The 12,500-nt window shown below is 46.7% G+C and overlaps 2 protein-coding genes across 3 annotated transcripts in view; one reads left to right on the forward strand and one right to left on the reverse strand.

Annotated features, from left to right (window-relative positions):
* LOC126999362 (serine/arginine repetitive matrix protein 2-like) overlaps window positions 1–7,710 on the forward strand; it is a 34,670-nt gene extending 26,960 nt beyond the window's left edge. For both annotated transcript variants that reach the window (XM_050861905.1, XM_050861906.1), the window contains 3 exons: window positions 1,494–4,184; window positions 6,883–7,101; window positions 7,489–7,710. In XM_050861905.1, the coding sequence (XP_050717862.1) occupies window positions 1,494–4,184; window positions 6,883–7,101; window positions 7,489–7,524 (2,946 nt within the window). In that variant the 3' untranslated portion in view covers window positions 7,525–7,710. The remainder of the gene's footprint in view (window positions 1–1,493; window positions 4,185–6,882; window positions 7,102–7,488) is intronic.
* Window positions 1–12,500, reverse strand: part of LOC126999363 (hyaluronan mediated motility receptor-like) — a 58,598-nt gene that overhangs the window by 45,053 nt on the left and 1,045 nt on the right. The gene's annotated exons all lie outside the window — the stretch shown is intronic.

Consider the following 12,500-nt stretch of genomic DNA (forward strand, 5'->3'; position numbering starts at 1 on the left):
AAGGATGAAAATGAAATAGAGAAAAGTAAGAAAAAAAAGAAAGCCAGTCTCATATTACTTTACGAATATCTTATCTTCTTTTTTTTCCTTTGGTTCATTTCCTTCAGTGTCCATAAATAAAAGTGAAAGAAAAGTAAAATGTAACAAAAAAAAAGATAATTGTATTGAAAAATAAAAGAAAATATAGAGAAAAACTAATTATTAAAAAGCGAAAGTGTGTGCGCGTGTGTAAGAGAGAGAGAGAGAGAGAGAGAATATGAAGGAAGGAAGAAAGAAAAGAAAGGAAACAAATATGAGGAAGAATTAACGGAAGGAATAAGAGAGAGAGAGAGAGAGAGAGAGAGAGAGAGAGAGAGAGAGAGAGAGTGCCAATGATGCAAGAGTGTGCCAAAGGTGACTCATAAAGATAGATGGGGCTTACGATTTTCTTGACGCCATTTTCTTTCCTCCTCCTCCTCCTCCTCCTCCTCCTCCTTCTCCTCCTCCAAAACATACCGGGATAAAAATAATCAAGTCGCCCCTAAAAAAGTTCGGATAAAGCCGTTTTCTTTGTCTCGTTTGTTTACTTTGTTTATTGTTTATTTGCGTCTTCTTTGATACTAATGAGCGGGAAGGAGGGAATGGACGGAGGTAAAGAGAGATGGAGAAAGAGAAAAAAAGGAGAGATAGTGGGTGGGAGTTACCTTGACAGTCTCTCTCTCTCTCTCTCTCTCTCTCTCTCTCTCTCTCTCTCTCTGGAGGTAACAGTCGATTATTAATAGTGAAGTGGAGCGAGGAGGAGGAGGAGATGGCCAAGTGTGTGTGTGTGTGTGTGTGTGTGTGTGTGTGTGTGTGTGTGTAGAGGACGTAAGCGCGTGTGCATAATGTGTGTGTGTGTGTGTGTGTGTGTGTGTGTGTGTGTGTGTGTGTGTGCAAACGGCTGTGTGGGCGTAATGTCAGTCTGAGAGAGAGAGAGAGAGAGAGAGAGAGAGAGATGAGGGTGAGTGTGTGGGTGGTAGGCACTGGCTCCTCCCACCCTCTTTTCCTCCCTCCCTTCCCTCTACACCTCCCTCCATACTTCCCTCCCTTCCCTCCATTCGTCCCTCCTCGCCTCCCTCGTGCTAAAATTACGCTTCACGCCCCTCCCCTCCTCTCTGTCATCCTCCCTCAGTAGTGACCAACCCCCGTCGCGCGTGGACCGCCCTTTCCTCCCTCTCCTTAGTCTCCCCTACAAAGCGGTGAGCCCGTTTTCTTCCGTTACCGGTGGCTACCCCGGCCACGTTTTCTTTTGTGTGGACAGTGAGTGAGTGGCCGCTTGGCTATCTCGCGGCGCTGGCGGTGTGTTGACTTTTTAGGTGGGCGGGTGTGCTTTGTATTGTTCGCTCTCTCTCTCTCTCTCTCTCTCTCTCTCTCTCTCTCTCTTTTAAGAGGTGATGTGGTATACTTGAAGAACAACTTTGCGTGTGTGTGTGTGTGTGTGTGTGTGTGTGTTCTCATCACTCCTCCTCCCACAGGTGCCCCCGCCTGTCCGCCCCACCGCGGGGGGCAGCACGCCTCGCCCCGGGCCGCCCCCTGAAGGGCGCGTGCCCCCCGCGGCCCCCACGCCCTTGTGTGAGCGGCGTGGGCGGGGCGTGGAGAGCCTGCAGCTGGACGGCCTCGCGCGGCACCCCGCCACCACCTTCACCACCCGGGGGCCTGGTGGCTGCGGCAGCGGCAGTGGCAGCAGCAGCAGTGGCAGCGGTGTTAGTGGCAGTGGTAGTGGCAGCAGTGGTGTGAATGGCAGTGGTAGTGGCAGCAGTGGTGTGAATGGCAGTGGTAGTGGCAGCAGTGGTGTGAATGGCAGTGGTAGTCGGGAAGTGAGTGGCAGCGAGACCAGTGTCAGCGAGGAGGCTGAGTGCAGCAGCAGCAGCAGCGAGGCCGAGCACCCCCACCACCGCACCGCCGCCCGCCCCTCCACCACCACCAGCCATGGCGCGCCCCACCACCGCCAGCAGCAGCAACGGGGCAGCGGGGTGCCAACAGACCCTGACCTCGCGGGGCGCGGACGCCCCCAGTGCCCCGCTCCGGCCACGCCCACCTATGACCCCGAGGTGGACAGGATCATCAGCAGGGCGGAGCGGGCACTGGCGGAGAGCAGGAGGCTGTCTGCCCCGTCCCCGCCCCCCGCCCCCTTCCCTGCCCCAGCACCAACCCCACCCGTGAACGACCTGGGGCACGAGCGTCGGCCCCGCCCCACCGGGCAGGCCCCACGGGGCGGCCCCTCCCCGCCATATACCCTCGCCCCGAACATTGCAACGCGGGCATCACCAGACACCAACTGTGTGGAGGAGGAGGAGGAAGAAGAAGAAGAAGAGGAGGAGGAGGAGGAGGAGGAGGAGGAGGAAGAGGAGGTGGAGGAGGAGGAAGAAGAGGAAGAGGAAGAGGAGGAAGAGGAGGAGGAAGAAGAGGAAGAAGAGGAGGAAGTAAAGCAGAGAGTGGAGCAGAAGCAAGAGCAAAAGAAGGATGAAAAAGAGAAGGCCAAGGTGGTAGAGAAAGTAGAATCAGAAGAGGAAGGTGAAGAGGAAGAAGAAGACGAGGAGGAGGAGGAGGAGGAGGAGGAGGAAGAGGAGGAGGAGGAGGAGGAAGAAGAGGAGGAGGAGGAATGTGAGGAGGCGGCAGGCGGCGGGGTGGTGGAGGGCCGCCTCACCATTCACCTCCCCGCCTCGTCCCGCCCCCACGCACCCCGCCACTCGCCCCCGTCAGCACCCACGCCCGCCGCCGCCACGGCCGCCGCCGCCGCCCCGTCCACCGCCCGCCGCGCCTCTCTCCTCGCCGAGACCGCGGCCCTGAGTGGTGACGTCACGGGCAGGGCAGCGGCAGCCCGGGGTCCAGAAATACCGGGTCGGGGGGCGGCCGCGGGGGCGGGGGAGGAGGGGTGGCCACGCCGCCCTGCACACCGCGGCCCAACGGAGCCAGCGCCGCGCCGCCCCGCCAGCATCGAGAGGATGGGCGGACTGTTCTCGCGCGTCTACGCCCCTGCCACGCCGCCCACGTCGCAGCCGCCGCCCACGCCGCCCTGGGCCAGGAACCGTGAGCCGCCGCCCGAGCCGCCGCCGCCGCCGTACGTGCGGCAGAGCAGCGAGTCGGCGCGGCGGACCAGCGGCTTCAGCGGCGTGCAGTGTGACAGTGTGAGGCGCATGCGTGAGGCGTGGCGCGCCCGCGGGGAGCCCGCGACCCCCACGGGGTCCGCTGCTCCCCGAGGGCCCGGCAGGCCCCGCGTGCCGCCCAGCCCCCCGCCTTCCCCTGGGGCACGCCGCTCCTCGCTGACCCGCGACTCCCCGCGCGCCAGCACCTACGCCTCGCCCACCCTCAGCAGCGTCGCGCGGTCAGCCTCCCCGCGCCGCGGCAGCACGGACGGCGCGGCGCCCCCCGGCTCCCCCCGTGCTCACGCACCCTCGCCTGCCAGGGCGCCCTCGCCTGCCTTCGCCCGGGCATCCTCGCCTGCCTTCGCCAAGGCGCCCTCACCTGCCTTCGCCCGGGCATCCTCACCTGCATTCGCTCGCTCAAGCTCCCCCGCCCGTGCCCGCGCGGCCTCCCCTGCACACGTCTACCAAAACTCCAATGTGCACACCCGCACGCCCTCGCCCATGCGCACCCGGGCGTCGCCAGGCACCACGCCCGCCCGCACGGCCTCGCCCTCACACGCCAGACAAAACTCCAACAGCTACGCCCGCACCGCCTCGCCCGCCCGCGACGCCGCCAGGCCCCGCCGACCCTCCACGGACAGCGGCAGCTCCCGGAGTCGAGGGGGCGCGGGCGGGCGCACGTCGCCGCCACCGTCCTCGAGGAACGCCACCCGACGCAGCCCCCCGCCCCCCCCACGCACTACCACCCGCCGCAGCCCACCACCCTCCCCCAGGGGTGCGACTCGACGCAGCCCCCCACCGTCCACTCGAGGCACTTCCCGCCGCAGCCCGCCTCGCCGCAGCCCACCACCCTCTCCCAGGGGCGCCACTCGACGCAGCCCCCCGCCCTCTCCAAGGGGAGCCAACCGACGGAGTCCTCCTCGCCGCAGCCCGCCGCCCTCTCCCAGGGGCGCCACCCGCCGCAGCCCGCCCCCCGGAGCCTCGCCGTTCCACCAGAAGGTGTTCCGCCGCCTGAGGGACGCCAGCCTGAGGCCAGACAGCGAGACGCTCTGCTTCACCGAGGAGGCCGAGCGTTACACGGTGAGGCGACACACACACACACACACACAGGCTGACCTTGAGCCAAGACAACACCAACACCTGGGCTGTGTCCCGCCAAGCATGTCCTGCCCCGCAACACTCCCCCGCGGGTCACTGGGTCACCCCCCACCCCGCCCCCCACGACTCCCCGACACCTGGGGCACTGGTGGGGAGAGAGAGAGAGAGAGAGAGAGCTGGCACACAGACACTCAAGGTTCGGACTCTTTCGTTTGACAGAATTTACATTATAACACGTTGACACTTCCGCCTCTCTCTCTCTCTCTCTCTCTCTCTCTCTCTCTCTCTCTCTCTCTCTCTCTCTCTCTCTCTCTCTCTCTCTCTCTCTCTTTTATTATTATTATTATTATTATTATTATTATTATTATTATTATTATTATTATTATTAGTAGTAGTAGTAGTAGTAGTAGTAGTAGTAGTAGTAGTAGTAGTAGTAGTAGTAGCAGCATGGTGGTAGTGGTGGTAGTATGGTAGAAGTGGTGGTGGTGTTCATGGTTGTGGTAGAGATAGTGTGGTGGTGAGGAGAATAGTAATATAGTGGTGTGGTGAAGGTGTTGATGGTGGTGGTGGTGGTGGTGGACTAAATCTTGGCAGTTGTCTTCCCTTCTCTCTCTTCCTCCGACGACGTGCATTTTTCTTTTTTTTCCCTTTCCTCTTTCCCTTCCTCCTCCCTTTCATCTCTCCTCTCTCTCTCTCTCTCTCTCTCTCTCTCTCTCTCTCTCTCTCTCTCTCTCTTCCTCCTACGACGTGCATTTTCCTTCATTTTCTTCCCTTTCCTCCTTTCCCTTCCTCCTCCCTTTCATCTCTCCTCTGTCTTATCTCCCTCCTTCCTCTATTCTCTCCCTCTCCCTTTCTCTCTCACTCTCCCTCTCTCCCTCCTTCTACGACGTGCATTTTCCTTCATTTTCTTCCCTTTCCTCCATTCCCTTCCTCCTCTCTTTCATATCTACTCCCTCTTATCTCCCTCCTTCCTTCCCTCTCCCTTCTTCCTGCTCCTTCTCAGCCTCCCTTCATCTCTCCTCCCTCTTATCTCCCTCTCCCTCCTTTCCTCCCTCTCACTTCACTCCCTGACGCCTCTCTTCCTCCCTTCCTTCCTCCCTTCCTACTCCTCCACCTTCCTCTGTCCTTTCCTCCCTCTCACTTCACTCCCTGACGCCTCTCTTCCTCCCTTCCTTCCTCCCTTCCTCCTCCTTCCTCTGTCCCCTCTTCCCTTCACTCCAGTATCCTCCCTCTGTCTTCTTTTCCCTTCTCTTCCACAGCATTCATTTCCTCCTCCTCCTCCTCCTCCCGATTATTACCTCCACAAAGTTCCTCCGGCAATATTTTTTCCTCCATTGAAGACTTGAAGAGCAATGTTACCTCCACCTCCTCCTCCTCCAACTCCTCCTCCTCCTCCCCGTCCGCATACCTTCACCACCATCTCCATCACCATCACCACCATCTCCATCACCAAATATGACATACAGCCATACTGCACGTACATACATACATACATACATACATACATACATACAGACAGACAGGAGACAGACAGATAAGCAGTTAGAGACAAAGAGTTAAACAGAAAGACAAAGAGAGGCAGACAGACAGACAGACACAGACAGACACATATGAATCACCTGTTTATGCAATCTGGGAGAGAGAGAGAGAGAGAGAGAGAGAGAGAGAGAGAGAGAGAGAGTAATGATGACAAACTGACTCTTCATTACCTGCAAACTTAATTAACATAACAAAGGTCTTAACTACCACCTTTGTGTGTGTGTGTGTGTGTGTGTGTGTGTGGCGGGAAAGGTATACAGGACGTTGTTTATTTTTGTACTAAAGAGGGGAAGAACAAGGGATTTCCCCCCCCCCCCTCTCTCTCTCTCTCTCTCTCTCTCTCTCTCTCTTGCATACCTCCCAACACACAAAACCTTTTACTTCTTTTCCTTCTCTTTAATCTAACATTCTTTCTCCCATTATTCTTCTCTTTCCCATTTTTTCCACAACACATATTTAAACCTCATTTTCTCCCTTTCTCACACGCCCCTTTCCCTCCCTACCCCTCTCACGACCCTTTCTACTCCCCCGACAGCTAGAAATGAACGCGGAGGAGAATGTAGAAAGAACGATTGATGAGATATAAGACGATGAAAGAGACATTACCACAAACAAAATTTTCTCCCTTCATCAGACGTCCCTCAACCTTCCCTCCTCTTTTACGACCCTTTCCACTCTCCCAACAACTTATTATGGCCATGTAAAATAGTATAGCAAGTAAGATCGATTTTATATAAGACGATAGAAAAAAACACCTATTCAAACCTCATTTTCTCTCTTCCTCGCACATCCTTCAACCTTCCTTCCTCTTTTACGACCCTATAAACTCCCCCAACAGCTGGTAATGGACGCGAAAGAGAATGTAACAAGGGAGATCGAGCTGATATAGGACACTAAAAAAATATCACCTACTCAAACCTCATTTTCTTGAACTTAAACATGTCCCTTTCTCTTCCTATCCACTTCATGACCCTTTCAACCCTTTCAATAGCTAATAAAGAACATGATAGTATATGCAGAAAGAACGATTGATTGGATAGAACACGATTAAACTTCATACTTTCAATCCCCATTTTCTACCTTTCTCACATGTCACAAAACTTTCCTTCCCCTCTTATGACCCTCTCCACTCCCTCAACAGCTGGTAATGGACGTGGAGGAGTACGTAACAGGCGAGATCGAAGTGCTGCAGGACGATAAGAGATTGACGGTCAAGGGGCGGGTGGAAGGCAGCGACAAGCAGGGCCACAACTGTCGGAGCTTCGAGAGACACTTCCACATCCCGCGCAACTCCCGCGAAGAAGACATCGACTCGGCGCTGTCCAAGGAGGGGATTCTGACGGTGTTTGTGCCGAAGAAGGTTGGTGGTGGTGGTGGTGGAGGTGGTGTGTGTGTGTGTGTGTGTGGGGGGGGGGGGGATTGGAGTGTGCGTGTGTGTGTGTGTGGGTGGGGGGGGAGGTTGAGTGTGCGTGTATGTTATTACTTATCTTGCTGCCTATCTATGCTCTCTCTCTCTCTCTCTCTCTCTCTCTCTCTCTCTCTCTCTCTCTCTCTCTCGTTCCCACAGCAGCCTAGTGTCAATGGCAGATTCTTGATGCAATCTGACAAAACACATCTGGTATCTCTCTCTCTCTCTCTCTCTCTCTCTCTCTCTCTCTCTCTCTCTTGTATCTATCTATCTATCTATCTATCTATCTATCTATCTATGTATCTTTATCTATTTGTTTATCTATTATCTTCATTGCAGAGGGAACGAGTTATCAAGATAGAGTTGACGGACTAGCAGCCAGGACGAGGAAAAAGGAAGTAAACAAAGAAAGAAGAAGCGAGAAGAGAGAAACGAAGGGAAAACAAAAACAAACAAGCAGAGACGAAGAAGAGAAAAAGAGAACAAGAAAGAAAACGATGAATGGAAGAAGATCAACAAGGAAAGAAGAAAGCAAACAAGGAAACGATACATAAAAATAAACAGGGAAAAAAATAATCGGTAAAAATCTCGTGAACAATTTTTTGGGAAAGAAGAAAAAAGTGAAATGTTAAACAATTAATTATATAAGAAAATAAGAAACCAATAAAAAATAGCTTTAAATTTACATTGTATCACGATTATATTATTATTATTATTATTATTATTATTATTATTATTATTATTATTATTATTATTATTATTATTATTGCCTTCTAAAGGTATATAAAGAATAAACTAGTGCTCAAAGACACTTAAAACCTGAAGTGATCAAGTCGTTCCTTTAATCTTCGCTCAAAGTAGAGTATAAAAACGACTGAGAGGGAAAATACGAGCGAAATAAATCGAAAAAAAAATCTATGTGCATTTAAAAAGTGCCTTCGGGTGACGTCACGGCCTCGCTGGGCGGTGATTGGCTGTTTCCAGTGACGTCACCGCTGTCCTCGCTCGCTGATTGGCTCCTGAGCGTCGTGTTGCCGGCGTCGCTCCGTCACGCCGCCGCCAAACACGACGCAAAGGGAGCTAAAAAATAAATACTAAGACGGTGTTTTTAGGGATCTTTCGGCGCCTCTCAAGCATTGTGTTATTAATATTACTATTCCTCCTAATGTGATGTAAACTAGTGAACGAATCCGTAACAAAGATGAATACATGAATTAATAAAGCTGTGAAACTAAATTGCCTGCGTTTACAATGATAACTAAGAGAATATAAGGAAATAGAAAGATAAATACACACAGAAATACAGAAACATGGGAAAAATGGGCTTTAAAAGGATGGGACCAAAAGGAGGGGGGTATTTGCCCACAGAAATACAAACTAGATCTTAAACGTAAATGCGTAAATACACGTGAAACATTTGAAACATTTGAAACATTTTATTATACTTGGAATTTGTATATACATTGTTTGATGTAACATAGATTGGCTGTGCAAGCAAAATAATACACACAAAATATTAACATAAGGAAGATAAACTTATGAATGATGTTCGGAAGGAATTTATACTGACCAAGAGAAGAGAACGAGAAGGGGAGAAAAGATAAAGAACACAAAATCATAAGAGAAAATAAAATCATTGAAAAATAAGGTTGTGAAAAGTTAGATACACAATATGCAAACTTTTCTGATAGTTGAAAGAAAACATGCAGAGAAAGACACATAAAATGAAAAAGAAAATAATATAAATCACTGTTAATTAGGTTATGGAATGGGTAATTTCAGAAACTTTTGTAACAATCAAAAGAAAGCGAGGAAGAAAAACATCCAAACTGAAGAGGGGTTTACGAGCATAATTTTTCATTTTTTTTTCTGACAATCAAAGGAGGATTAGAAGAACAGAGACAGAAAATGAAAATGAAAATAGAAGGCAAAATTGAAAAGATAAATAATTGTGAAAGCATTATAAACCTTTCCGGCAATGAGAACGCGATGGAACGGGATGGACAGAGAAATGACACATAATTAGACGATAAAATGAAAATTGAAAATAATGAAAAAAGAAGCTACATTGGCAAGTTAAATAGTAAAAAAAGAACATTATACCAAACTCTCCTGGCAATGTGAACACGATGGAACTAGATAAACAGAGAAATGACAGATAATTAGACAATATAATGAAAACTAAAAATAATGAAAAAGAAGCTAAATTGGCAAGCTAAATAGTAAAAAAAAGAACTCTTCTGGCAATGTGAACAAGAAGAGGCGAGACGGACAGAAGGAAAAGCAAACATAATGAAATACATAAAGAATAGGATAGACAGATAAACAAAGCAAGATTGAGAAAGGGAAAAAGATGTATAATTAAAAATGGGAAGAATATAATATTATATAGGAGAGATAGATACACAAAGAGAAACAAGGAGACAGGGTAAAAGAGGAGAGCCGAACATAATGAAATACAGAAAAAAATAGGATAGACATGATACACAAGGCAAGATCGAGAAAGGGAAGAGGATGTATAATTAAAAATGGGAAGAATAGGAGAGATAGATAAACAAAGAGAAACAAGGAGACACAGGGTAAAAGAGGAGAGCCGAAGAATTCCTAAGTAACACCGTCTTGATAATGGATAATCGTCTTGTATTGCTTCTTATGTATAGGTATTTATTTTTCTTTATCGTCCGTAGCCGTGGAGGAGCGGGAGAAAACGGGGTGTGTGTAAGAAAGAAAACGGGGGAGTGTAATAAGGAAAACGGGTGTGTGATAAAGAAAATGGGGTGTGTGTAAGAAAGAAAACGGGGTGTGTGTAAAAGAGAAAACGGAGTATGTGTTAAAAGAAAACGGGGAGTGTGTTAAAAGAAAACGGGGTGCGTGAATCAAGGAAAATGGGATGTGTGTAAGGAAGATAAAAGGGAAGTGTGTAAGAGAGAAAACGGAGTGTGTGCAACGAAGAAAACGTGGTGTGAAAGAAAATGGCGTGCTTGTAATAAAGAAAACGGAGTGGATGTAAAGGAGAGATGCGACGAAACGGTGTATTTTTGTGATCGTTCGATGGTTCTTATTTATCCTCATTATTATTGTAATTATTATTATTATTATTATTATTATTATTATCATCATCATTATTAACACTATTACCACAGCTACAATTAATATTCTTTTTACTAGCATCGTTTATATGCAGGGAAGGGGCCAGCGGCATTACTTATCATCATTACTATTATTATTATCATTATTATTATTATTATTATTATTATTATTATTATTATTATTATTATTATTATCATTATTATTATTACCATTATTATTATTGTCACTATTATTCACCTTCACATTAAATTCATCCTTACAAAACAATAAAATGCAACATAATAAAATTTAATACGACGAACATAAATCTTTCTTTTTCACTTCTTAAAAAAAACCACGTTAATTTCTCAATCCTTAAACACGAAAATAAACAATAATAAATAGAATCTTAAAGCAATTACTAACGAACACAGAATAATATAGAAAAAAAAATCAGGGTTACTTTGCTTTTAAAACAAGTAAATATAATAATAAAAAAATATGTATTAAAAAAGGAGAATAGATGGGAAGGGAAAAGTAGAGCAGGGTAAAAAAAATTAAGGAAAAATTAAGGGAAAAAAAGGGGAAGGGGACGGGAAAGGGTGGAAGTTATTTAAATGTTAGGAAAATAGGGAAAAATGGGACGTTTCATGTTATAAATTATGTGTATATGTATGTATGTATGTATGTATGTATGTCTGTATGTATGGATGTAGAATGTATGAATATTTGTATTAATGCATGTGTGTATATTTCTTTCTGTGTCTGTCTGTCTGTCTGGCTGTCTGTCTGTCTGTCTGTCTGTCTGTATGTATGTATGTATGTATGTCTATGTATGGTTTGTATAAGCTCTCTATAACACCATCACAAAATCTCTATACTCTTCACTCAAGTCATGTCTGTCTGTCTGTCTGTCTGTATGTAAGTAGAATGTATGAATATATGTATTAGTGCATGTGTGTGTATTTCTGTCTGTCTGTATGTCTGTATGTATGTGTCTATGTATGGTTTGTGTAAGCTCTCTATAACACCATTACAAAATCTCTATACAATTCACTCACGTCTGTCTGTGTCTGTCTGTGCCCGAATGTCTGTATATCTTCCCCGTGTATGCGTATTGGACCCATTAAAACCTTCTCTCTCTATGCCCTGGACTCATTAAAATCTCTTTATAATACGACAAATGACCAGTTAAACAGTCCAACATGGTATCAGTGTAAATGTCTGAACCTAACTAAACCTAAACCTATATTTGTCATGTTTTATAGAAAGACCCGATTAAAAAGACCCATTAAAACCTTCTCTCTCTATGCCCTGGACTCATTAAAAGCTCTTTATAATACGACAAATGACCAGTTAAACAGTCCAACATGGTGTCTGTTTAAACGTCTGAACCTAACTAAACCTAAACCTATATTTGTCAGGTTTTATAGAAAGATCCGATACTTGAGAGCTTAGAAGATTCCCTGTTTAGTATTCTCAACGGTGGAAGCTTTCTCTTTTTTCTTTTGTTTTTATTTACATTAGAGGACAAGGGCAAACAAAAAATAAAAACAACGGAGGAAACAAAGCCGGCAAAACTACTGAATCTCAAATTAATTCATCACTTATCCTGTTCACCAATTAATTCTGTTTTCTTCATCTTATTTTATTCATCAACTCTTTTGCAAACCACTATCTACTCATCATAACCCATCACTTATTCATCTATTCATTCTATTCTTTTCTCTTCATCATACTCAATTCATCAACTCTTTTGCAAACCACTATCTACTCATCATAACCCATTACTTATTTATCTATTCATTCTATTCTTTTCTCTACATCATACTCTATTCATCATCTCTTTTGCTAACTACTATCTACTCATCATAACCCATCACTTATTCATCTATTCATTCTATTCTTTTCTCTTCATAAGACTCAATTCATCATCTCTTTTGCTAACCACTATCTACTCATCATAACCCATCACTTATTCATCTATTCATTCTATTCTTTTATCTTCATCATACTCAATTCATCATCTCTTTTGCAAACCACTATCTACTCATCATAACCCATCACTTATTTATCTATCCATTCTATTCTGTTCTCTTCATCATACTCTATTCATCACCTCTTTTGCTAACCACTATCTACTCATCATAACTCATCACTTATTCATCTATTCATTCTATTCTTTTCTCTACATCATACTCTATTCATTATCTCTTTTGCTAACCACTATCTACTCATCATAACTCATCACTTATTCATCTATTCATTCTATTCTGTTCTCT

The sequence above is a fragment of the Eriocheir sinensis genome, chromosome 16, assembly GCF_024679095.1.
Source record: "Eriocheir sinensis breed Jianghai 21 chromosome 16, ASM2467909v1, whole genome shotgun sequence".
Taxonomy (NCBI): domain Eukaryota; kingdom Metazoa; phylum Arthropoda; class Malacostraca; order Decapoda; family Varunidae; genus Eriocheir; species Eriocheir sinensis.